At 57.5% G+C, this 25,560-nt stretch overlaps 1 protein-coding gene across 6 annotated transcripts in view; it reads right to left on the minus strand.

Annotated features, from left to right (window-relative positions):
* The window catches only part of HSPG2 (heparan sulfate proteoglycan 2), a 102,617-nt gene that overhangs the window by 38,621 nt on the left and 38,436 nt on the right, over nt 1–25,560 (minus strand). For 3 of the 6 annotated variants that reach the window (XM_060089117.1, XM_060089120.1, XM_060089115.1), the window contains exons 4-34: nt 21,211–21,320; nt 21,051–21,109; nt 20,594–20,754; nt 19,390–19,440; nt 18,835–18,963; nt 18,384–18,638; nt 18,173–18,292; nt 16,039–16,170; nt 15,742–15,886; nt 15,495–15,646; nt 15,253–15,399; nt 13,623–13,786; nt 12,926–13,105; nt 12,634–12,830; nt 12,378–12,525; nt 11,531–11,658; nt 11,098–11,184; nt 10,951–11,009; nt 10,716–10,783; nt 9,667–9,807; nt 9,371–9,547; nt 9,053–9,232; nt 8,821–8,939; nt 8,053–8,164; nt 7,769–7,882; nt 7,548–7,675; nt 7,086–7,172; nt 6,549–6,598; nt 6,137–6,231; nt 5,682–5,822; nt 5,118–5,309 (exon numbers count right to left, since the gene is read on the minus strand). In XM_060089117.1, coding sequence (XP_059945100.1) covers nt 5,118–5,309; nt 5,682–5,822; nt 6,137–6,231; nt 6,549–6,598; nt 7,086–7,172; nt 7,548–7,675; nt 7,769–7,882; nt 8,053–8,164; nt 8,821–8,939; nt 9,053–9,232; nt 9,371–9,547; nt 9,667–9,807; nt 10,716–10,783; nt 10,951–11,009; nt 11,098–11,184; nt 11,531–11,658; nt 12,378–12,525; nt 12,634–12,830; nt 12,926–13,105; nt 13,623–13,786; nt 15,253–15,399; nt 15,495–15,646; nt 15,742–15,886; nt 16,039–16,170; nt 18,173–18,292; nt 18,384–18,638; nt 18,835–18,963; nt 19,390–19,440; nt 20,594–20,754; nt 21,051–21,109; nt 21,211–21,320 — 4,028 coding nt within the window. The remainder of the gene's footprint in view (nt 1–5,117; nt 5,310–5,681; nt 5,823–6,136; nt 6,232–6,548; nt 6,599–7,085; nt 7,173–7,547; nt 7,676–7,768; nt 7,883–8,052; nt 8,165–8,820; nt 8,940–9,052; nt 9,233–9,370; nt 9,548–9,666; nt 9,808–10,715; nt 10,784–10,950; nt 11,010–11,097; nt 11,185–11,530; nt 11,659–12,377; nt 12,526–12,633; nt 12,831–12,925; nt 13,106–13,622; nt 13,787–15,252; nt 15,400–15,494; nt 15,647–15,741; nt 15,887–16,038; nt 16,171–18,172; nt 18,293–18,383; nt 18,639–18,834; nt 18,964–19,389; nt 19,441–20,593; nt 20,755–21,050; nt 21,110–21,210; nt 21,321–25,560) is intronic. The other 3 variants (XM_060089119.1, XM_060089118.1, XM_060089116.1) reach the window with 2 other exon arrangements.

Here is a 25,560-nt window from a genome sequence, read left to right on the forward strand (position 1 = left end):
TACAGGCAGCCTGTGTGGTTTGTGGGGCCCGGCCCCTCCTCCTCTAAAGTGGAGACGTGAGCCAGGTCTGGCCAATCTGCACATTCCACCCCTCCTCCTCTCTGCTCCAGCAGGGATGAACATGTGAACCTGGTACTTCTGCCCTTTCTACTGGAACAGAAAAACCCCCTTTACTAGTCAGATTGGAAGCTGGAGAATGATGCCAGCTGAGATAAAGTCCTAATGAGCTCCTGGGTCGAGCCATGCCTGATACCAGCTATCTTTGGGCTTTGTACTTTGTACTTTCATGAGCCAATAGATTCTTCACTGCGGGCAAGCCAGCTGGACTCGGGTTTCCTATTGCTCACAACTGGAAGAGCGTTATTGTTTGCTGCTGGGGGCTTCCACTTGGGCAGCCAAGGCCCCAGCTCTGCCCCACAGGACTTTCCTTTCTCTCCTCTGCCACTAGGGCAGTTGTTCAGGTCAATACCACACTGTGTCAGGCCTGGCCCATTTGCTCATTTGTGTTCATTCAGTTGGTGAGCATTTATTAAATATCTACTGATGACATGCCAGGCCCTGGGCTACACAGGCCCTGAGGATGTTCTCCACAAGCTCAGGGTGAGGTAAGGAATTTAGGGGCATAACCAGATAACCATGCAACAGCTGGTTTCCCATTTTCTTTGGATGTCAGCAAGCTCATCGCCATGTCTAGGGCCAAGCTGCAGGTGTGTACAGCAGGGTGGCTAAGGGAGCAGACCCTGCAGTCTAAGACTGGGGTTCAAGTCCAGCTCTATTGGCTGGACAGCCTTGGGCAAGTCACTTAACTTCTCTGAGCCCAACTTTCCTCCTATGGAAATGGGAATAAAAATAATACCTACCTTGAAAGGTAGTATGAGGATTAAGTAATGCAGGCCACGTAAAACCCTGCACTCAGCATAGGGCCTGCTGAGCACACGGCCTCAATGCTTGCTAACTCCCCTCATTGCACCCAGCTCCACCCCTGGCTCCAGCAAGCTTCCTACCTTCATTTCCCCCTGAACCAGACTGTCTTGTCTGCTTCTCTGAATGTTATTTTATTGCATATTGTGTGTGTTCTTAAGAGGCACTCTAAATCATTTCTGGAACAATACTAGTACAAATGCAATACTACTAATAATGACGATGATGATGATGACGGTGATTCCGACATGACAGGAATGATAATCAGATTAACATTGAACTCTGGGAGGCCAGGGTCTTATTCTACGCATATACAGTACAGCACACAGTAAGTACTTAATGCTTCTTGAATGAATGAATGCAGTCCCAAGAGCTAGGTCAGTGACCTGGATACAGGGTAAAGGGAGACCAAAGAAGAGGTGCCTTACCTCCCAGTTAAGATAGCCTTTCTGTCAGGGGACTGTGGCTCGCTGAAGGGTAAGAGCTGAGCTGGGTTCGATCTCAGCCCTACTTTGACCTGGATGTGGGACCCCTCTCTGGGCCTTGGCCTACCCATTTGTGTCATAAAAGGTTTTGACAAAGGGCCCTCTGATATTTTAGGATTTGATGACACCCCTATTCCCCCACCCCCCCAAATCCTTGTTACCTTGTTCCCCAGGAAGGCTTTGGGCAGCTGCCAATAATAGAGGCTTTCAGGAAGCAGAGAGAAGCCTTTGTAGGAGAGAGAGAACTAGGACAGAAGGACAGGTGGTGAGAGTGGATCGAACAGGTCGGGGGCCAAAAGGGCAGAGATGGTCCCAACGGGGGTGAGAACAGACCCCAGAGGGAGGCCCAGGAGGGCAGAGGGATAGAAACCCCACCCCCAGCCCCACAGCTCAGGTCCTGGCCCAGCTCTTTGGACAACTTGCTCCCCTGTCTGGACCCGGACACCCCAACTGTTCTCACTGGCCGTGGTTTGGGTCGGTGTCTCCTCACATCTGGTGCTACGCCCCTTGTGGATCCCAAGATGATTTACGGGGCACACCAGAGAACATTTTAAAATTTAGTGGCTATTTTGGGACTACCCTGGTGGCGCAGTGGTTAAGAATCCACCTGTCAATGCAGGGGACACGGGTTCAGTCCCTGGTCGGGGAAGATCTCACATGCCGCGGAGCAACTAAGCCCGTGCGCCACAACCCCTGAGCCTGTGCTCTAGGGTCCAAGAGCCACAACTCCTGAGCCCGTGCTCCACAAGAGAAGCCACTGCCATGAGAAGCCTGCGCACCGCAGTGAAGAGTAGCCCCCACTCAACGCAACTAGAGAAAGCCCGTGTGCAGCAACAAAGACCCAACGCAGCCATAAATAAATAAATAAATAAATAAATAAATAAATAAAATTTAGTGGCTGTTTTAATGTGTATTTAAAAATGTAAAACTAGCATAACTGAGTTGGTATATGATTGGTTGAAAGAAAAAACTGGAGTAAATAACTGTCCAAGTGGTGTGCAGAAATGGCAGAATTTGTGAAATTGGTTCAAAGAAAACTGAAGTCTAGAAAACACGATGGGTGTGGGGGGCGTGTCCCTTGGTGGGTGCTTTGGCACATACCTGAGAGCCTGCTGAGGAAGACAGAGAAGCAGAGGAGGAGGGGGGAGGAGGGGGAGGGGGAGAGCAGAGCTGCTTGCAGAGCAGCTGCCGGCTGGGGACGGGGCGAGAGCCCCTGGGGAGGGGGCCGGGGGTGGGCAGCAAAGCTGGAAAGGAGCCGCCAGATCTCGGCATCCATCCGCCTCTGGGCCTCATCCACCTGGGGGACCGAGAGAGAGGGCAGGACAGAGGAAAGGAGCAGAAGGACAGAAAGGACACCGTGAGGCTCTGCCTGCCCCCAGGTCGGGCCAGGTCCAACCAGCCGCCCACGCCTGTGCTATCTGTTCACAAGTGCCGATGCCTGACGCTCCGGCCTTTGTACCTGCTGCCCTTTTGCTCCCGGTGAGACTGGTGGAGCTCCCTGGAATGGGCCCAGACTACGGGGAGAAGCTCATAGAGTGGGTACCCCTGGTAAGAGAGGGGCAGACAGTTCTGCCCAAGCTCAGGCTAGAGGGGCTGGAGGCAGCCCCAGGGGCATATGTGGTGCCGAGACGGCTCCGTGGGCCTCACGTTCCATGCATGCCCATGGTACCAGCCCAAGCCACTCACAGTTCTGTAATGCTTCCCAAGGGCAACACTGGAGTGGTCTGGGCATCAGGTTGGGGCCTGGCCTGGCCTGGGGGAAAATAAAGGCCCAGGAAGGCCAGGGCCTCAGCCCCAAGCTCCTACTTGGACTGTGCTGATTTCTTCCCTGGGGCCCTAGACACAGGCTGTCCCCAGCCAGGCCTTGGCTGTCCTCTGTGACAGCTGCTGTGTCCGGCCCTTGCCCTGTGGGGGCCCCAGGATCCTCCCAGCAGCCACAGCTGCCCTCAACTGCTCCTCTGAGAGGGACGTGCGGTTCTGACAGGTAGAGGGCACAGGCCAGCTCAGACCCTCCCAGAGCCCTAGAGCTGGAGCCCTGGGGGGTGTCCTCTCCCCGTGGATATGGCAGCCAGAAAGGCCCACGCGGACTGGGGAGAAAGACGCATGCTCCCTTCTCCAGGCTGGCACACAGGGTTAACTCCAGGCCGTGGAGGGCCGTACACACACAGATGGTTAATGGAGGCCGCTTGGGAGACAGCGCTGGGGTAACCTGGTGGGCCAGGTATAGTCACATGGTTTAGCATCAAGTTAGTTTCCTGGCTAACTCAGCCACCGCTCTGGCCACAGACGGTTGGCACCAGGACCAGACCACACAGTAGACGAGGCACACACCCGTCCTGGCTCTAACTCCTGCTATCACAGGGCTTGGGCACAGCAGTGCCCTGACCGTGCGCCATCGGGCACGACCTGGGTCCACGTGGACCCATAATGCCCGGGGCACTGGGCATCTCCCCATGCGGGGCTGAGGGCATCCAAGAACACACCATGCCCACGTCACATCAGTTTCACACCACTCAGATTGCGGGCCTACCTGGTGAGCCTGTTGCATCCGCGCAAAATATGCCTCCCTCTGTGGGGCACAGGGAAATGCCAGGAGAGGGGATCAGAGAGAAAGAAAGGTCTGAAGCTGCAGGGCAGGAGGGAGGAAGACGCGGAGGCCAGGAAAGGAGGAGAAGGGAGAAGCGACCAGAAGGCAGCCAGCCCTGGGAGGAGGCTGGGATACGTGGGTCTGTCCAAGGAACAGGGACAGGGCAGCCTTGAACACCCCCTCCTAAGTGTCCCTGACCTTCCTGGGGCCCTGGGCGTGGGGACACATCTGCTTGAACACCGGCCTCAGCCAGCAGGGGATGCTTGTACCAAGACCCACTTTCCCTGGGTGCCCCCAGGTGGCTCTGACCACTCACAGAACCCATTTGGGCAGCCGTCCTGGAGTCCAGCCAAAGACCCTGCACCCCACCGTGCTACTAACACCATCGCCCCATCACCTCCGCGCTAGACCGTGACACTGGCGGAGCAACGACTCCGACTAGTGTAGTATTTAAGGGCGGCCTCTGACCTGGTTGGAATCCCAGCATTGCCACCTTCAGGCTGTGGGAGCCCAGGCAAGTCACCTAACCTCTCTCACCTCAGTCTTCTCACTTACGCAATAGGGCAGTAGTTGTACTTAGCTCATGCAGTTGTGATTTACGACATGTAAAAGTGCTTGCAACAGTGCCCAGCACAGAGTAAGAGATCAGTAAATATGACCTCTAATAAGAATACCCAACACCAAGCACAGGGCTGACAGCACAGAGGGAATTCCATGTGTGAGCAAATGAATGAAACTGAAACTGTGTCTCATTTGTCCTTGTGTTTCCAGGGCCTCGCTCAGGACCTGTTTGTTGACTAACTGCACGAAAGCTAATAATCGTTAACAGGGGAGCACTTATTATGCACCAGGCATGAGCTCTAATCCTCCTTTGGAGGAACTGCTTTGGAGCTGAGGTTTATCAAAAGGCAGCCAGCTGGGAAGCGGCAGGGCTGGGTTTAGACCGAGGCCTATATGACCCCAAAGGCTGCACGCTTAACCATGACATGGCATGCTTCTCTGCCAGCCCAGACTGCTCTGAGGTCAACTCGTGTCTGAGTCCCTGCTGGCCCCAGGGCTTGGCAGGGGCCTGGCTCAGAGCTGGCGATCAGGCAGGGTCTGCCAGGCCCTGCTGCATGTCACACCTTGTCTCCCTGGTATGCCTCCGGCAGCTGCCAGTAGAAGGACTCGTGGCCAAGGTTGGCGAAGTTGCCAAAAGTAAGCTGGGCACCCTCGGGCACTGGTTCCACGGTGAAGCCTCCTGTCAGGTGGCTGTTCCGCTGTGGGTTCACCAGGGTGAAGCCTTGGAAGTCCCCAGGGGCAAAGTGGGTGGAGATCTGGCAGCAGAAGGAGGATGGGGGTCAGCCTGGGCGCTGGGGCAGGCACCTTGGTGGGGGAGGGGCGGGGGTGGGCATTAGAATGGGGAATGGGGGGATGGTGAGACCAGGGCTAGGACAGAAATGATGGGGAAATGGAGAGGACATTTGGGGGAAGGAGGGGGTTGGGGTCAGTGATGACATAAACAATAATGGGGTCATGGGGAGGGCATTAGGGGCGGGGGCGAGGGTTGCTGGGATCTGTGCTTACATGGGCAGTGATGGAGGCATGGGGATGCCACTGGGCTAGGCTTCTCACCTGCCCCGCCCTAGTGATGAGCCAGGAGAGGCCGGCGGCAGGCCCCGGTGCTGGGGCAGTGTAGGGGCTCTTACCAGGTGGCGCGTGTAGGAAGAGCTGGTGCACTGCTGGGTGATGCCCATGCAGAAGCAGGGCAGGCAGCCAACCGGGTTGCTGGCGCTCAGGTGAAAGTGGTGGGGCCGGCAATAGCTGCAGGTGAGGCCTTCCACCTGGGCCTGGAGGATGGGTAGAAAGGTGGGTGCGGGGAGCTCGGATGGCTCTCTTGCACCTTCAGCAGCCTTTGAGGCCAGGCTTCCCAGCCACTTCCAGCAGTTCTGGGGAGCCCCTGCTGCCCCCATGCCTAGGCCCCAGCTCCCATCAGATGCTGCCTGACTTTCCACGAGGCCCCGAGCAGTAGGGCAGAGATGGGTCCTGCGAGGAAGGGTGGCGGGGGCGCAGGGACAGCCCTGAGGGTATGGTGACAGGGAAGGCCTGGCAACCACTGTGGCCGCGGTCCAGGGCCTCGTGGAGGGCAGGGGTTTGTACTAACCTTGCACTGGCATTGTCCAGCAGAGTCACACTGGTCGCTGATGCTGCCCTGGGGGTCACAGCCACAGCCGATCGGCCCTGGCAATTGGCCGTCTCCTGAGGTGGAGGGAAGCCACAGCTGGAACCCCAAACCTGCCACCGAGCATCCCCATTTCACCACCCTCTGGGCATCTAACTTGCCACCTGAGAGAGGAAGTGTTTGTTTCTGAACACCTACCACGCACAGGCATTATACACATTCACAGCAGCCCTCTGGGGTACGTGGGCCTTTTACTGCCCCCGTTTTACAGATAAAGAAGCCGAGGCTCAGAAGGGTAAAAGTCACTTGCCACAGGTTGAAGGAGAACAAAGGCTCTGTCCTAGCTCCACCCCTAGGGTAGCCAGATCCCAAAAGCCTCCCCAACCGGACTCACTTCGACAAGGCTGGCCCTGGCTGGGGTTGCCATAGTAACCTGGGGCACACCTGTGGTGAGAGAAAGCACTGGGTGAATGGAGGGAAGAACCACAGAATCCTGGACTGTGCTGGGGGCCCCGAATTGGACTCAATGACCTCAGAGTGCTGGAAGGAAACTATTAGCCTAACTCACCCATTTCACAGATGGGGAAATAGGTGGGAGAAGAAGGGCAGGGACATGCCCAGCATGGTCAGGCCTCAAACCCAGGACTTTCAGCAAGAATGAGGGGTTTTCTGGGAAGATTCTGGCCTGGTTGGGGCAGGGGGGCAGGGGGTGTTGGGAGTTGGGGGCAAACTGCAGGCCTAGATCTCTGAGGGCCTCGAATGCCAGGCTAAAGGTTTAGGCTCTCGGGTAAAGGAGCTGATTGTCTTCTGGGGGCCTTTGTGAGGCAGAGTGGGTGGATTCTGGTTCCTTCTGGTCAGGAGGGCTGGGCCTAGTCTGACTCCAGGGGCAGCCCCTCCTGCACGCTCCCCACCCTGCCCGCACCTGCCTCACCTCTCACAATGACGCCCGCTGTGGCCTGGGGAACACGCATCACAGGTGGGGTGGCCATCTGTGTCCAGAAAGCAAGTGTGGGTGGCTCTGTGGGTGTGGGGGGCAAATTTCCAGTTAGAAGGTCAGCAGCTCTTCTTTTAGGACCAGGGCAGGAGGGAGAGGAGGAGCGGGCATGTGAGTTAAGGTGTCCTGAGTGCCAGCTACATGCCAGGCTCTGTGCTAAGAGTTCCACGGTATCATCTCATGCTCACACCAGGGGCCAAGGTGGAGGTACGTCATTATCCCCATTTCACAGATGAAGAGATTGAGGTCCAGAGAGAGAAGTGTATCTTATACAAAGTGACACCTTGAGGGAGTGGTAAGGCCAAAATTTAACCACTGCCTCTCAGAAGGGTCTGGGAATCTGGGGCAGGGCAATGGACGTTTCAGGAAAGGGCAGGTACAGGCAGGGACTGGACGCACTGGCCAGCAGCGGGGGCTCCGTGACAGGGGCATGGCTGGCAGTCTTGTGGTGTCCCACGCTGGGCATCTCCGTAATATCCGGGCTGGCACTGCTCACATCGGGGGCCCTCTGTGTGGTGCTGGCAGCCCTGTGGGGGGGGGGGGGGGTAGAACGTGGGTTGAGGCTGAGCCCCTGGAGGCCACAGATCCCTGGGGTAGGAAAGAAGGAGGGTAGGACTCACCTGGCAGGCACCTGTTTCGGGCTCACAGACCTCTGTGTGGCCATGGCAGCTGCAACGTTCGCAGGTGCCCAGGTAGAGGCCGCTGGGCATGCGTGTATAGCCTGTGTCACAGTCCTGGGGGCAGGAAGATGACGGTGGGGGGACTTCCTCAGCAGGGGCCGTTCTGGGAAGGGACCACTGGATGGCTGGGGCGGGCTTGGGGAGGTGGGAGAGCTAAAGGAGGAGGAGCCAGCAAGCACCGTGGAGGGAGCTGGCTGGACAGGTGGGTGGGGCCCAGGGCTCACCTGGCAGGATGGGCCATGGTACCCAGGTGGGCAGGTACACTGCTCCACTTCCAGTGCAGGGTCCTGGCCAGTGTCCTCAGGCACAGCCACATCCATGCTGATGCCAGAGATCCTGGGTGTGGCAAGACCCACTATGAATGAGCACTCGCGCTGGCCTGGCACCCCTGGAGCCCTACATGCTATCACCTCATTAATCCTCTCAGCAGCCCTGCGTTGATGCTACTGGGGCCCCGTCCAGCTCCCTGACTGGGCGTCCATGCCCCAGCAGCTGCAAGGGCTGTGGTGAAAGGCTTATACCTGTAACTTCCTCCAGGGAATGAACGTTCCTTGCCAGGAGAGGTCACACTGTCCCACTCCCTTGGGGTGACCAATGACAGACTGACCCAGGGTACAAAGGTCCCTCTGCCTCAAGGCAGGATGACTCTGCAGGGCTCCATGGGGATGAGACCGAGGCTGGTCTTCACCTGACACCGCTTCCTTGCCTGGCCGCTTCTCCCTCCTGTGTCCCTCCCTCCCAGGTTCTCCTTGTCAATCACGGGCACCCAAATCCCCATCTCAGGCTTTGCTTCTTGGGGACCCGACCTAAGACAAGCCTTCTGAGGGAGGTACTGTTATAATCTCCATTTTACAGATGGGGAAAATGAGGCACAAGAAGGCCGCAGAGCCAGAAAGCAGCAGAGCTGGCAGTCTGGCTGCACCACGTCGCACCGCTTAGCCTGGAGCCACCCCCAAGTCCCCTCCGGTCCTCCCGCCCCGGGCCCCAGACACCTGCTCTCCGCTGGCCGCTGGGTGTAGGATGCCTGGATCAGGAGGGTGTCGATGCCCGCCAGCGCCATCAGCAGGTGCTCCCGCGTGGCCGGCTGTCCATCAGGCCGCTGCCATGCTTGCTGCCGAGGAAAGAGCTTATCGGCTGCAACCCCTGACAGCCTGACACCTGAGTGAGAGGGGCAGGGGGCCTGCCCGCCTCCCCCAGGGGGTCTCCTGGGATGGTGTTGCTCACTTCTCGGAAGGGCACGGTGAAGGTGCTGGGCTGCCCGGGGCTAGGCTCCTGGGAAGTGTGATGCTCCAAGATAATGTTATTGCCCTGCAGTACCACCAGCGGCTGCCTGTGCAGAGTCGCGGAGCCAGGCTGGGGCCGCTGGGTCACTGTAAAGCGCAGCTCTCCGCCATAGGAGGTCACCTGGGACACAAGGCAGAGAGGTGCTCAGCTGGGGCCCCCACCGTCGGGCCCTGCCACTGCTCCGGCCACCTCCTCCGCCTCTTCTCCAAAGGTACCACGCTGCCTGGAATTCCCTTTCTCTTCCCACCCCCCGCCCACCTTGTCCCCCAGGAAGCGTGAAGGGAGGCTCCAGAAGTAGGGCCCAGATGGGAGGCTGTGGAAGGAGGAGAAGACCAGTTCCCCGGGCATGGGTGACGAGATGCCCTCGCTGGTGTTGTGGGTGCCCGCGGCGTTGGTCAGGCTGAACGGAGTGGGCTCCTCAGAGGCCCCCAGCACCTGGGGGGGGGGAGAAGAGGCCGGGATGGGGGCCGTGGCCTGTGACTGGCCCTTGGTCCACCCAGCCCTGGGCTTGGCGGTCCCGCCAGTCTGCCCAGCCACCCGCCTCGTGTAGGTACCTGTGCGCGGCTCCAGGAGGAGCTGGTGCACTGGCGACTGACGCCCATGCAGAAACACTTGAGGCAGCCGTCAGGGTTGTGGGTGCTCAGGTGGAAAGAGCCAGCGACACACTCGTTGCACAGGCGCCCCACCACGTTGCTCTGCAGGCACAGAGCTGGGAGCTGCAGGGTGGCCCACAGGAGGGGCTGCCTGGAGCTTCCGGTCCAACCCACCCATATTCTAGATGGGAACCCAAGGCCAGAGGGAGCCGTGAAAAGAGCACACGTATGAGGGCGGCCACCATGTGAACAATAATTCCCCATTAACGGGAGCTTATACAACCAATCGTTTTTCTCTTTTCTCTTTGGTTGCTAGGGGGCTCACAAATACATTTTAGACTTGAAATATAGCAAAGTGGTCAGAATAATTACTGCTACTATGAGTGGAGTGTTTCATGAACTGTGCTAGTTTCTATCCAACCAGCACCTCCTTTAACTCCTCTAAGTCCCTTGAGAGGGATGTGACATCTCCATACTGCACATGAGGAAACCGAGGCTCAGGAATGGGAAATGATCTACACAGGGTTCCTCAGCTTGCTAATCCACTCTGGGATGTAACATCAGGAATGCCTGATTTCAAAATCTGCCCAGTTCTTTTTTCTGCAGACACCTGATGCTCCCACCCTCAGTGCAAACCATTTCCCTCCTCTGAGCCCCCATCTCCTCATCTGTGACTTGGTGTTGCTACTAGCTACACCATTGTGTCAGTGTGGAATGAAAGCACGGTTAAAGCAAAGGTACAGTACAGATATAACGGTCACACAAAGAGTGACTAGCAAAGGACCTGAGACTTGAACCCAGGTCACCTGCCACCCCAAACCAGTGCTCCTTCCTGATGCCAGGCCACCTCTCGTGAAGGGGAAGACGAGCCCACCAGGCCCATCTGCCTGCAGCTAGGTCACCGCCCACTGGCCAAGGAGCCATGGAGAGGATGGAGCCTCCTTCCTCCCTCTCCCCGCTGTGTGCTGGGACCCAAGGCCCCCGGGGTCGGCGGGGGAGGGCATGCGTACCTTGCAGAGGCAGGCCTCTCCAGAGGTCCCCGTGCTGCCTCGCTCATCACAGCGCACAATCTGCTGGTCTGGAGACACAAAGTAGGTATGGGCAGGCACGATGGAAGTGGGATGGACATAACCTGGACAGGGCGGGGCGGCTCCCCAAGGATCACGGGGTTTGTGCTGGTCTCGGGGACTGGGGCCTGGTGGGCAGCCTGGGGAGGTGCCAGGGGATGGTGGCTGTGATACTCACTGGTGGGCCTGCACTTCCCGCCAGGCTGGATGGGGTTGCCCTCATATCCGGGGGCACAGCTGGGGGAGGGAGAGGGTTGTCAACGGCACTCCCATGCCCCCACCCACGATGGCCTGCTTCTCCCAGCCCCCACCGGCTCTCCCTCACCTCTCACAGCGGCGGCCCGTGTAGCCTGGGGCACACGCATCACACGTGGCTTGGCCATCCGTGTCCAGGAAGCAGGTATCTGAGAACCTGTGGGTACCAAGTGGACAGGACATGGGGCAGGGCTGCGATGATGGGCCAGGCGAGGGCTTACGGTCCCACTCTGGGAATGACTGCTGTCCACAGGGACATAGCAGGCTATGAAGCCCACCTGCTCTTGGTCTGCAGCCTCATAGCAACACTAGGAAGACAGATGGGCCCATTGTATGGAAAAGGAAGCAGGCCTGGAGAGGTCAAGGGGCCTAGTATAATTTAGTGACCAGGTGAAGATTTGAACCCAGGCAGGTCTCCCATCTCCCTGCCCAGAGGATGCCCCTAGCCTACAGCACTACCCACTCCCTCAGCCCTATGTGCCCCATCTCGAACTGGGTCTGACCTGCGGGAGGCATCGATGTATGGACAAGGGCAGGGCCGGCAGGCGGTGGCCGTGGCCTTGGTGGCGTCACCGAAGAAGCCGGCCTTGCATTTGTTGCACTGTGGTCCCTCTGTGTTGTGCTGGCAATTCTGGGAGGAAGCGGAGGGAGTGGTTCAGGTTCTACAGAGCAGCCCTCTGACCCCAGTGTGAGGCCACATTGGACCAGATGGGCTCCGTGAGGGTGGGCCTTTGAGGCCGGCTGGATCAGCCTCTCCCATCATGCTGGAACTACCCCACAGCTTGGCAGACAGGGGAGCACCCGGCTCCATCCTGACGGGGAGCTCACCACCTCACGTAGCAGCCTGTCCCATAGAAGGTTCCAAATGCCTGCTTTGTATTGACCTAAACCCACATTCTTCTCCCAGTCCGCACCCGCTGGCTAGTTTTGCCCTCTGTAGGCCATTCCTTCTACCCCTGACAGCTCTTCGGGGATTTGGAGATAAGTTTTCCCTGCTTGAGGCTTCCGTCTGTCAGCTCCACAATCCCAGCTCCCTCCACCATTCCTAAGAAATCATGTATGATTTATAGGTTCCTTCCTCTTAGGAATGCCCTGCTAAGGGCCATGCTTTATACACAGTACTCTCCAGGATTGGTCTGACCAAGGTGGAAGAGAGTAGCACTTTCACCTCTCCTATCTGGACATAATATCTCTGTTAATGCATCCAGAGGTCATGATAGCTTGGGTGGCGGCCATGGCAGTCACTCTGGAGGCTTGTGCTAAGCTTTGGGTACAAGGAAGCCTCAGCCTGAACCTCCCACTGAGCCCTTGCCCCTAGCCAGTATCCAAGTGCCAGCTGGCATGACTCACCAGGCAGTGGCCATACACAGGGTCACAAGAGCTGGCATGGCCATTGCAGTTGCAGCCAGAGCAGGTGCCCAGGTAGGGCCCACCAGGCACCCGGGTGAAGTGGGCATCACAGCTCTCACAGGACAAGCCGGAATAGCCAATGGGGCATCTGTGGGGACAGGACCAAGACAGTGGCTGCAAGAACCATGAGGCCTTGCTGTTTCTCCCCTATCTTTGCCAGGGTCCCTGTGGCCCCCGGCCCTGCCGGGTCAGGCACCTGCACTCCTCTACGCTGTGGGCGCGGCCATGGCTGGTAGCGTAGGTGACAGTCGTATCCATGGAGATGTCACTCAGCCCCACACTAGCCATCTTGGCGTTGTACACTGTCTGGATAAGCACAGCTTCCAGGCTCTGCAGCACCTGCAGCATCTCCGCTCGCTGCACTGGCCGGCCAGACTCATGGACCCAATGCTCCTGGGTGTGGACAAAGGCGGGCGGGGTCATGCATCAGCACCTGCCCAGCCTGTACCCCCTTCACCGCCAGCCCTGAGGGATCAGGGGCCACACACCTCAGACAAGTGGACTTGGCGCAGGTTCACAGAACCGGGCTGGGTGGGTGTGTGGCCTCGGGAGAGCAGGCGATGTCCGGCGCCCACCAGGACCACGTCTGGCCGCTGCACTGGCTCCAGCATGCCACGTGCCAGCTCATAGCGCACCTTGTAGCGCAGGGAGCCGCCGTAGGAGTCCACCTGGCCGAGATAGGGCAGATCAGGGCTGGGCCAGTCATGGGCATGCTTGATTCCCACTGTGTGTCCACTTGTTCCCCTCCTCCCTCACTCTGCATAGCTGGTACTGCGTGTCCAGCACGGAGCTGGGCACAGGGAAGCAGAGATGGGTGGGACTTGGGCTCTGCCTTGGGGATGCTCAGTCCAATTTGGGGGAGCAGTCTGATAACACTGTGTAAAAGGTGCCCAGGGAGGCCGGAGGAGGGCACTGGGCCTAGCTCAGACGTGGCGAGTGGTCCGAGAGGGCTTTCCAACAGCTGAGTCAGAATTCCTCCCAACCTGACCATGGCAGGCCTGACCCTGCACTGAATGAATGAGCCGCTGCCCACGGAGGGCTGCGCTGGGGCAAGACAACGTCTCCCAGAGCAAAGACTGCCCTGCTGGCCCCCAGCTTCGGAGGGAGCGGAGCCCAGGCAGGTTCTGGGCATGTGCAGCGGGGCTCGGCCACCTCCCCATCCAGGGCAGCAGCCCGGCCTGTCACCTTGTTGCCCAGGAACTGCTCAGGCAGAGCCCAGAAAGAGTCATGGACCAGGAAGCGTCGGGACAAGTCGACCAGCTGGAACTCCTGCAGAGCGGTGTCAATTTGCAGCTGGGTGGAGGAGAGGGGTGGCATCCCGGGCTGCGAGGGCGTCGTCACATTCACGCCTGGGTGGCAAAGGGGAGGGGTGAGGGCCATGCATGTTCTGGCCCAGATAGCCCCCTTGAGGGGCTGTAACCCAGAGAGATGGGAAAGTTTGGGGAGAAGTGTGATTTAGAGAGAACGTTGGTCTCTCTCCCAAAGTCAAATAAAAGCAAAGTTTTTTTTTTCCTCCTGAAGTTCTGGAGGGTCTCCCAAAGCATGCTCTGGGCAAAGCCAATGCTTCAGAATGATGGTTGGGAACCATCTGGGAACCCCAGGGTCAAGGAAAGGTCAAGGGGATTTTTTGCAGCAGGACTTTTCAGAGCCTTTGCTTGCCAATAGATCCATGGACTGTCAGGGTTGGAACAGCCCTCAGGAGGCAGTAGAGACATACACAGGGCTGAAGAATGGGCGCCCAAGTCCTGGTTCCACCACCCTCCAGATGTGTGATCTGAGCAAAGGCCTCAGTCTGTGTGATCTGAGCAAAGGCCTCAGTTTCTCTATCTGTAAAATGGGGGTAATAGTGGCTTGCTTCACAGGGTTATTAGGAAGCTAAAATGAACAAACTGATATAAAATGCTTAAAACAGAATGTGGCACAAAGGAGGTGCTCAAAAACCGGTTAGCTGTTACTGTTATCATGACGGGTCACCTAGTCCAGCACACACACACACACACACACACACACACACACACACACACGAATTCTCTCTACAGCACCCTCCCAGATCTCGAGGGCAGTACCAACCATCCAAGAGATGGCATTTCTGTGATAATGGCAATGTTCCTGAACCCAGGTCCGTTTGATGCCTGGGCCCACGCCATTCTGCCTCTCAGAGCCAGAGAGAACCGAGACCAACTGCCTGCCTTTATGTTTGGGAAAACAGGCCCAAAGAAGCCAAGAGTCTCAAAGTCACACAGGCAGTAACTAGTGCATCTGGAGGTCATCCCTGGGCTAAGAAGATGCCAAAGCTTTGGCTCTTAATGCTCTGGGGTCACTGGTGCCTCTGCATTCTGCAGGGTGAGGATGATGAGGACAGTGAGGATGACATTACGGAATACTTACTGGGCACCTACCAGGGACCAAGCACTATTCTGAGTGGCTTATGCATATTAATCCATTAAGTCCTTATAACAACCTGGGTAGTTAATATTTTATCCCCATTTTGTAGATGAGAAAACTGGGACACAAGATAGTAACTTGGCTAAGGGCACACAGGCAGTAAGGGTCAGGGTCAGGATTTGAACCCAGACTCCGGCTCCAGAGCCCATCCTCCTCGACACCTAACGCAGGCAAATATCAACTATGTGTTCGGCTTTTCCTAAAAAAGTTTGTTTTCCCCTGAAATGCTCTTCTTACAGGGCTCAGCATTTCTTCAGCAACGCCATGTCCCTCCCTGAACTGGCCCCATGTGTCCAGGGCATGCTGCTCTCCTATATCTGCCCTCTGAGCCCGCTGGAGCCTGCCGTTTGCCTCCCATCCACCAACGCACCCTTGAAGTCATTGGGCCGGTCAAAGCGCAGCCGGATCTGGTCTCGGAAGCGGCGGCTGCTCTGGCACACGGTGGTGATGCCAAAGCAGAAGCAGGGCAGGCAGGAGGTGCTGTGCTCCAGGTAGAAGTGCCCGTCGGGGCAGGGTCCTGCGGGGCGGCAAGGGAGCGGGCTACTGCCGGTCCCAGGCAGGCAGCCCCGGCTCCAGCCCCACGCCCGGTGCCCACCTGCCCAGGGGCCGTACCTCGCTGCGGGATGAGCTCCAGGACACCGTCGGGGATGCCGAACACCATGCCTCGGGCGTTCATGGCCTCACAGGTGTAGGCGCCCTGGTCTGCCTCCTTCACATCACGAATGGTCAGCGTGCCACGGCCTCCCTCACTCGTCATTGTCACCCTGGTGGGCCCCGAGACGGGGGGGGGGGGTCAGGCCTGGACCACTGGCCGCACCTCCGCCACGTCCCCAACCCCTGCCGGGGCCCAGAGCTGTACCTGGGATGAGAGGGGATGTGGCCCCAGTTGAGTCTCCAGTTGATGATGGGGGTGGGGACGCCAATAGCCACACAGGTGAAGGTCACCGTCTGGCCCCGGGAAGCCTGGACCGACTCTTGGGGAGGGGTCACCACCTGGGGAGGCACTGGGAGATGGGAGCAGGAGTGAGGGGTGGGAGGGGCAAAGGGAGGGGGAGTGGGGTGGGGGTGGGGCAATGGCTCAGAGGAGCCAGGCCGGAGAAGAGACGGTGGGGATGGGGCCCAGGGTCCAGAGCTCGCCGCCCAGCTCCCTGCTCACTGCAGCCAAACTCATCGCTGCGGTCGGGACAGTCGCTCTCCTCGTCACAGTGGAAGCTGGCCGGGATGCACGTGCTTGTGGAGACACAGCGGAACTGCGTGGGCCCGCATACATCCTCAGGGCGCTTGGCGGCTGGGGACAGAGCCAGGTGGTGTGGGCAGTGCCCACTGCCCTCAGGGAGGACCCCCCATTGCCTACCCATGCCCAACAGCCCACCCTGCCCACCTTCCCCAGGTGTCCCCAGGATCACTGTCTCATCGCGCCCACATGACAACACAGCTGCCCTGACCAGGCCCAGACCCAGACTCTGCTGCCACGACGCCGTCCACAACGTCATGGTCACCGGTCAGCAATGAAGCACACTCTACCTGCGTTCCCCAAGACAGTTATACCTGGCACGCCACAGTCACTCAGCTCCTCCCACAGCCAGCCACCAGAGAAGCACAAGACCGCTGGTCAAAGGCACAGCCCCAGTGGCCAGGATCTCTGGACGCCGGGAACACCTGGGCAGTTCTGGCTACTGGAAAGGTCTTGCGAGGGCCTGCCGCAGCCTGGACCTCGCTGCTCTGTACCCCTCTAAGTAGCCTGACCTGAGGCAGCCATCTATGGACTGGCCAGAGGCCTGGAGCTGGCCTGGCCCCAGGGCTGGGCCCCAGCTAGACATCTCTCGTAGATGGTAACTGACATTCTTTTTCTGGAAGACTGAGCTTGATACAGACACACAGGCAGGGACAGAAAGGGCAGAGTGGTGCAGGAGCAGAGGCCACCCGTCCACAGAGAAGGCACAGAGAGGAGACCAGGAGGCAGCCACCTACTCCCACTCCCTCGGGGGCTTCTGGTCCAACACCCCACAAGCCCCCAAAGTCATTTGGCTTTCATGTTCTCTGTTCTGCGCTCTGTCAACAAGGACTTGGTCTTCCTTAGACTGTTCCCCCGCAGAGGCCTCTGAGAAGGGCTTGTCAACTAAAACCCTCAATTACTTCTCTCTCCCAAAGGGCCATGTTGTCAGGCAAGCTTAGAGCCACAGAAGGGCATCATAAAACTCTGCCAGTCTGCAGCACGATGCTGCTTCTCTCCAGGGTTTGCTGCAGAGCGCGGAAGGTGAGGGGAGGCAAGGAGGAGAAGCCGGACCAGCGGACACTAAGAATGTCAACACGCACTCAAACATGTGACCCAGGATCACAGAGCAATGGTTAGAAGATTATCCTCAATCTTGGACTAATAAGCCCCAGGGTTCACCTCATAGGACAGAAACCACAAGATGGTACCTGATATGGTCTCTGACTCTCCAGTCTCACCCATTTGACTGTCATAATGTTTATAACATTGACTAGGTGGATGGATGAGCCATGGATAGATGGCTGAACAGATGAAGAGGAGGAAGGAAAGATGTTGGCTATATGAATGGCTGGTTGCCTGGAGAGCTGGCAAGATGGATAATGCATGGATGGATGATGATAGATGGATGGATGAAGAGATGGATGGCAGGAAGGATGCTGGACAAATGGATGGATGGATAGACAACAGATTGATGGATGATAGAATGGATGATGAAACGGACAGAAGGAAGGATGCTGGATACGTAGATAGGTAGACAGACTGATGAAGAACTTTGCAGATAAATAATGGATGGATGGATAGTTGGATGAGTGGGTGGGTGGATAAATGGATGCAAGAGAGGAAAGATGCTGGACAGATGGACAGATAGAGAGTGGATAGCTGAATGGTCACATGGATGAAAAGCTGGGCAGATGGAGGAACAAATAACTCAGAACCAGCTCTAGATGAAAAAACTCTAGACCCGTAAGAGGAAGGCTTTGACTCACACATACATCAAGGACCCCTTCATCAAGGGACCCTCGTGTATCAAGCCTACTTGTCTGACCCACACACAAGCATATATGACAAAGAGAAGATGAATGGTAAAAAAATAAATAAAGAGACATTAACCACGGGTAGTCTACTGCTTGCTACAAAGGCCAGCTCAGAGTCAAAGAGAGATAAACCTTAAAGTTTGTCCCCAGGGCCTCTACCACTCAGACAGGGACAGCACACAAACCTGCCCTCGAAGGGTCGGGGCTCAGGGAGCTAGGTCAATGGGCCGGGGGCGCCGGAAGGACGCTGGGGCACTCACGGCAGTCGGCTTCATCGGTGCGGTCCTCACAGTCAAAGTCGCCATCACAGTGCCACAGCTTGAGGGCACAGTGCCCGTTTCCACAGGGGAACTCGTTGGGTTCACAGGGTGGGGTGGGGCCTGGGGGGACCAGGCAAGGTTCAGCCAGCGGCCCTCAGTGGCCATTTCCCCACCCCCTGCATCCCCACCCACGCCCCTGCCCGGCCCTCACCACAGTCCAGCTCGTCACTGCCATCCCTGCAGTCCTCCTGCCCATCACACACGTAGTCTTTGGGGATGCAGTGCCCACTGCGGCATGTGGCCTCGTGGGGCCCACAGGGCACGGGCCTGCCTGGACTGGGGAACACAACCTGGGGAGCAGGGGTGGCTGGGAGCTGCCGTTGGATGGCTGCTTCCGGCTGGGACGGTAAAGGTGGTGTCTCCGCCAGAGGTGGTGGCTGCGAGCTGAGCTGGTGGACCGGCTCCTCTGTGGACAGAGCCCGCTTAGCGTTGGCATGAAGGGGTGGCTCCTCACCCCTCGCCCCCTGCCACTCCCCAGGCCCTGACCCTGTTATCACCCCTCCGGTGTCCCTGCCCACCTCCCGCAGACCCCTGTGCCTGCAGCAAACCCTCCCAGCCCCGGACTGACTTGGAGGCCACCGTGTCCCCAGACAGCCCCTCACCACAATCGAGTTCATCAGACATGTCCCTGCAGTCAGGCCTCCGGTCACAGCGATACTCCAGGGCCACACACTCATTGTAGTGGTGGCAGGCAAACTCCGCCTCGGTGCAGACCCTTGGGAACTGGGGCACTGCGGGGGTGTGGGATAGTCAGAGAGGCAGGCAGGAGTTGGCAGAAAATGTCACGGGCGGCACAGGCGCTGCAGAGCTGGGAGGGGGCTTTGGGGCTCCGTGTCAGGCCACGTGGTTCCTGGCAGACTCAGCGAGGGCACAGAGCACGTGGTGAACACATCCACAGCACATGTGGGGTGTGGGCTGTGTGGCAGTGGCCTCACCCGTCCCTTACACAAACCCCACACACAGCTAACACGCCACACCATGCAACGACCACAGCACGCACGTGCGGGCCACAACCAGGCCTAGAGAGGATGAAGAGGAAGGGGAGGCGGGGCGGCCTGTGGGCTGTGCCCAGCCATCTTGCCCTCATCCTTCCTTCCCCTCCATCCATTAGCTTCTCTAGTTACCCGGCTCAGCCTGGGTCTGGCTTACACTCTCACCTGGTGTCACTGCGGCCACCACAGCGGCCAGGGGGGGCGGGGGTGTCTGTGCTGGAAAGGAAGGTGTAATCAGCAGCCGTCCCACCTGGGACCTGGGGGCTATGGGTTGCAGGGCTGAACCAGGCCATCCTACCATCCCTAGCCTGGAGGACTCGTTGGAAAGTGGGGATAAGAGGACTGGAGCCTCAGCAATCTTCAGACCTGGGCCTGGGGTTGCCAAAGAACAAACTTGATCTTTGGGCACATTGAATGAGGTTTTGCGTGCAGAACAAATGATTTCACCCTTTTTTTCTGATTGGGTGACACCATGGTAGGGATGAAGTTTGTTCAGTTCTGGGTTCCACTTAGTCTGGGATGGTGACATTTCCCAGAGAGAGGACTGAGATGGAGACTGGGATGGGATGGGAACGGTAGCTTGTGAGGAATGAACTGGGACTGCTTGGCCTAGAGAAGAAAACACTCAGGGAGTTGAAACAGGAGACAGAGGGTGCAGTGAAAAGAAAGCTGGGCCTGTATAAAATGGATAACTAATAAGAACCTGCTGTATAAAAGAAATAAAATAAAATAAAATAAAAAAAAGAAAGCTGGGCCGACTGAGAGTACGAAGGCCAGGCCTGAGCATCTAACAGCTGTGTGGCTTGGGGCCACTTTCTTGTTCTTTCTGAGCTGTGTTTCTCAGCTCGTCTCATCACAGGTTCTGGCAAGACCAGCAGAGACACAGGGTTTGGTTTACTTTCTGGCTTTTGCACTATCTGTGTATGTGGATTTGGATAAATCATTTTTCCTCGCTGGGCCTCAGTGCCCTCATCTCTAAAACAGGAGAAATAATATCTGCTTCATAGGAATTCTTATGAAGACTGAACGGTCAGTGAAGAATTGTTGGTTATTATTAAACACAGAAGTGGTTTTGGACCTGAAAGCACTGTATGAAGAAAGGAATTATTATTACCTATTGTCAACATAGAGAGGTTAATAGAGAGTGGAAATTGGGTCTACTGAGTACATGTTAGAGGAAACACATGTTGCTCAACCCAAGCCAAGATTGCATAAAGATTGATGGGGCAGACTCATAAGGTAGTGAGCTCCCTGTCCCTAGTGGTGTGCAAGGCCAAGCTAGGAGAGCCCATGGTGGTGACACTGAAAGGGGGCCCACATGAGTCTGCGAAATTGGAGGAGGTGACCCTCAGTTCCAGGGAGGGCTCACCTGTGCCCAGGCGTCGGAACTGGAATCCCTGCGGAGAGGTGATGTAGGAGGCGATGGAGCCACTGGAGATGACGGTGTAGAGCACCTCCTGAATCTGAGCCCCATCTGCATTCCCTTCGGAGCCCACATCCAGCTCCACAAAGACCCAGCCATCCAGCTCCCTAGGGATGGGTGTGGGGGGCAGGGCAGCAGGGTGAGGAAGATGCCTGGGGTCTCAGCTCCTCCCTTGGCCCCCTGCCTGACGCTCAGACCTGATCTCTTGACTCTCCCCCTGCTGCTGGATAGCCTGTACCCCATGCAAGGCAACTTAAAGTCCAAATTGTACCCCTGCCGATTCCCGAATTTCTACCAATAGAGATTCAGCCCATTAGGCCTCTCTTGCCTCCCCTCCTGGCCCTCCCCATCCTTGTCAGTCCCTCACCAGCCCCCACCCCCCGCCCCAGGGGACCCTTCTCACTTGATGAACACCACACTGACAACCTGGTCTCCAGGAATCTTCAAGTACTCTGACTCCAGCTGGAGAGGGACACAGCACCATCAGACTCCAGATCCCTTCACCCCACCTTCAGTCCTGCCCTGCCATACTCGGGGAGCTCCCCAAAGCCCCTTCACCTCACCGTGTCTACCACAGCCTCGGACACCTCTCGGAACTCCTCGGAGCCTGCATCCTCCAGCTGAGGGCTGTAGTCGATGGAACGAGTGAAATTTACCAGGGCCCGGAAATAAACTGCAGAAAGGAGTCGGGGCGGGGGGGGGGGGGGGGCGGTGTCACTATGAGGGGCCCAGCCTGGCAGGTAGTGGCCTCAGGCAGCTGGGCCAGTGGGTGGAAATGGGGGGGATGGTCCCCAGAGACCTCTCGCTGAGGCTGACACCTGTGTGCCCACAGCTGTGCCCAGCACTGCCTGTAGGAGCACGTACTGCAGTGGCTCTGGGAGGCCGCCCAGGGGTCAAAGCCGAGGCCCCACCCTTGAGTGAATGGCTTCAACTAACAGGGAAAATGGCCCAATCCAGATACTAAGTGATAGTGCAGAAGAGGAGACCTCCACTGGCTCAGAGGAAGGCTGGGTAAGAAGGGGTGGCTTCCAGAGGAGGAGGACCTGGCACAGAATATTTTTTTGGTCGCGCCGCGCGGCTTGTGGGATCTTAGTTCCCCGACCAGGAATCAAACTCGGGCCCCCTGCAGTGAAAGCACTGAGTCCTAACCACTGTATCGCCAGGGAAGTCCCTTTTTTTTTTTTTTTGGCACAGAAATTACTCGAGAGTGACCGTGACACGCTTCCCCACCCCCCCATTCATGCCAGGCATCACCCTCAGGGCTCAGCTCAGTCATCACCTCCTCCAAGAATACTGCCTGAGCTGCCCTCCTTTCCCGACCCTGGCTGGGTAGAGGCCTCTCCTCTGGGGCTCCCCCAGCCCCTTGGCTTCTCCCATCAGAGCACCTTCTACCCCACGTGGCATAGATCCTGCCAGAGCATCATCATAAAGATCGTGGGTTCTGAGGTCAGCCACACATCAGGCATGGGCCTTACCTCTCTGAACTTCTGTTTCCCTTTTGGTCAAATGTGCATATTAATTACATTTACCACACTGGGTTGCTGCAGGGAATAAATGATATCATGCTTACAAGGCCATCTCCCTGTGCACGAAGATGCAGCGCCTGGCACAGAGCAAGTGCTAGGGAATCAGAAGCTACTGTCATCTTTCTCTCCACTGCTAGACTATAAACTTGATGGGGGGAAACCTTGGATCTTATTCACCCTGTACCCCAGTGCTTGCATAGAGCCTGGCACAGAGGAGGTGCCTAATAAGTGATGGCTGAATAAATTCATAGCAGATTGGGGTGAGCATACACTTACAACTATTGTTTATTAAGCACCTACTATATACACTTTATGCACATTAAATCTCATAATGTTCAGAGTTCATAATAGAAGTTATGAGTTGCAAATGAATCATATATATGTACACACGCACACACTCACACACACACACACTGCTTAGATCAGAGCCTGGCACATAGTAGAGGCAATATAATATGAGCTATTAATATATGAGAGGCAGTATAGCTTAGTGGTTAAAAGCTCAGCCTCTGGGCCTCCCTGGTGGTGCAGTGGTTGAGAGTCTGCCTGCCGATGCAGGGGACACGGGTTCATGCCCCGGTCCGGGAAGATCCCACATGCCATGGAGCGGCTGGGCCCGTGAGCCATGGCCGCTGAGCCTGTGCGTCCGGAGCCTGTGCTCCGCAACGGGAGAGGCCACAGCAGTGAGAGGCCCGCGTACCGAAAAAAAAAAAAAGCTCAGCCTCTGGAGCAAAATTTCCACTTACAATTAAAATAACTTAAAATTGCCCTGTGACCTTAAGCAAGTTACTTAATCTCCCTGTGCCTCAGTTTCCTCATCTATAAAACAGGGACGATAGTAGTGCCCACCCCAGACGGCTGTTGGGAGGATGAAATAAGATAATGAATGTAAAATGCTTATGGCAGTACCTGGCGCACACTAGGGGCTGCATGCGTTAGCTGTATTATCTCTGGTCTTTAAGACAAACTGAAGGAATGGATTTGGTTTTATTTCTTCCCATCTGAGAGAGGCATTCATTGCTTTATCGAATCTATACTGAAGGTCTTTCATATGCTTGGCAGTGTTCTAGGGGCAAGGGATATAGCAGTGAACTTCATAAAGATCACTTTCTAGGGAGAGGAGAAAGGAAATAGAACAAATGGGCAAGGAATATATGGACTATGAGGGAAAAAAAAACAAGGGCTGGGGGAACGGGTGTGCTGGGGTGGGGGTAGGTCGCTACTTCCCCAGGGCAGCCAGGAAGGCCTCTCCGCAAAGGGGATGCTTGAAGGCAGAGAGTGAGGCACTGGGAGGCCCCTGAGAGAAGAGTACTCCAGGCAGAGGGGACAGCAGCTGTCCCTGAGGCAGAAGTGGGCTCTGAGAAGTGACAGACGAGCAGCGTGTGGGCAGCAGAGCAGGGAGTGGCACTGGCTGGGCCTGTCCTCTTTCCCCTTTACTCTGTCCGGCAGGTCCACAGGTGCACACGCCCTCTGCGCCTGGACCCTCCCCCTCTGCAGCTCACGGAGCAAGTCCTGGGCGCATCAGGATGGCAGCCTAGCAAGCAGCCAGAGGGAACTCCTGCACCAAGAGAAGGTGCTTGTGAGGGCAGCACTGCCTGCGCTGAATCACGGGGACCATGCTGGGCTGGGCTCCTGGGTGCTGGGCGGGCGGGGCCCCGTGGGCTGGAGCGTGAGGGCCGCGAGCTTGGCCACAGAGGCCTCTTGTGAGCTGGCACAGAGGCCCATTGAAAGTCCTCCACCCTGGCCCCTGGCCTCGGCACTGCGGCCCAGCGCGGGCGAGGAGGCCAGGCCTCTGCCCAGGAATGTGCCCGCTGTTGGGGGAGGGGGCTGAGGCTCCACAAAGCCCCTTTCTACTAGGGCCTGGGAAGGGCACGGACCCTCCAACCTGACCCCACCCCCTGCCTTCTCCCAGATCAGGGGCAGGTCAGGATGAGCACACCCCCTTTTCCACCCTGAGAGGCCTCCCTGTGGCAGGTATCCGAGGGCTGGGGCAGAAAGTGAGTTTCAGGAACCAGCCCCCAGAGCTGAGGGTGCTGACGGGGAGTGATGCAGCCCGGGGTGGGAGTGCTCTCTGGGCGCCTGCCTGGCTGACCAGCTCCACGCTGGCCCTCATCTGACCCCATCTGGACATCTCAGTTGGAGCCAATGGCTGGAGGGACGGGAGGCCCAGAGCTGCCCGGCACCCCGAGTGGGGTGGGGAACACACACCTGACCACCCCCAGCCCCGGAGCCAACTACCCCACCTACACTCGATACCCAGTCCCTGCTCAACAGAACTCCCCCACACACCTGGGCCCCCGAACCCCAGCCCAGCCCCTCTGGGTCCCCAGGATCAGCGAGGCCCGAGGCCCTAGCCTTTTCCCGGAGGGGTTGCTGCACCCACCCTGTCTACACCAGGGGTCCGGCCTACTGTGCTTAGATTGTGTGCCCGGCTGGGGCCTGGCTGCCTCCTGGGCAGGGGCAGGAGAGAAGGTGAGGCCAGCTTGGGTGGGGCCAGAGGCAGGCCTGGCCCCAGACCCTGCAGAGAGGTGCCTCTGACCCTCAAGTGTGACCAAGTGCAGGCCAGGGAGGAAAAGAAGACAAAGGAGTGAGAGGAAGAGCTGGGAGAGAGGAGGGGGAGGGAGAGAGGGAAAGGAGACTCCTCATCAGGCTCCAAGACCATCACACCAGCCACGGGAGGGTGGCCCGGGGGTGGCCCAGGGCCTGCAGAGAGGGAGGTGAGGAGGGGCAGAGACAGCAGGGAGGTGGCGAGACCAAAGGGAGACAGAGGGGGGAAATGACAGAGAGACACAGAGACTGATGGGGACAGAAAACAGAAAGAGATGAAACAGACAGAGAGATGGAGACAGAGACACAGAGAGATAGATATAGGCAGAGACAGAGAGAAAGTGGTGGGGAGAATGAGAGAGAGAAAAGACGAGACAAAGGCGGATTGGAAAGAGGGAAAGACAGAGGGACATGGAAGCAGAGATGCAAGTCCAAGAGGTGGAGGGGGAAAGGCAGCATGAGACAGAGACACACAGAGTAGGAAAGAGATGGCCCAAGGCAGGGCAGGGAGGGAGCAGGGGAGACATGTAGACAGTTTGTCAGCAGGACAGACAAAGAGACAGTCAGAAGGTGGAAAGATTGGGCGAGGGGAGGTGGGCAGGGTTCCCATGGTGGGGAGGCAGAGCCAGGAGCTGTCCAGGAGGGGTACTGGCCTGGGGGTGGCAGTCAGGGCTGGAACAGAGCCAAGGGGAGCCGCAACCCTGCCCGAGGGAAGGGGTGAGGGCGGAGCCATCTCAGACATTCCAGGGTTGGGGGTTGGGTCAGTCAAGGGGTGGCCAGGCACGGCCCCATCATGGTCAGGATGGCCCTTGCTTACCAGAGTTAGCAGGGACCTGCCCT

Source organism: Mesoplodon densirostris, chromosome 2 (genome assembly GCF_025265405.1).
Source record: "Mesoplodon densirostris isolate mMesDen1 chromosome 2, mMesDen1 primary haplotype, whole genome shotgun sequence".
NCBI lineage: Eukaryota > Metazoa > Chordata > Mammalia > Artiodactyla > Ziphiidae > Mesoplodon > Mesoplodon densirostris.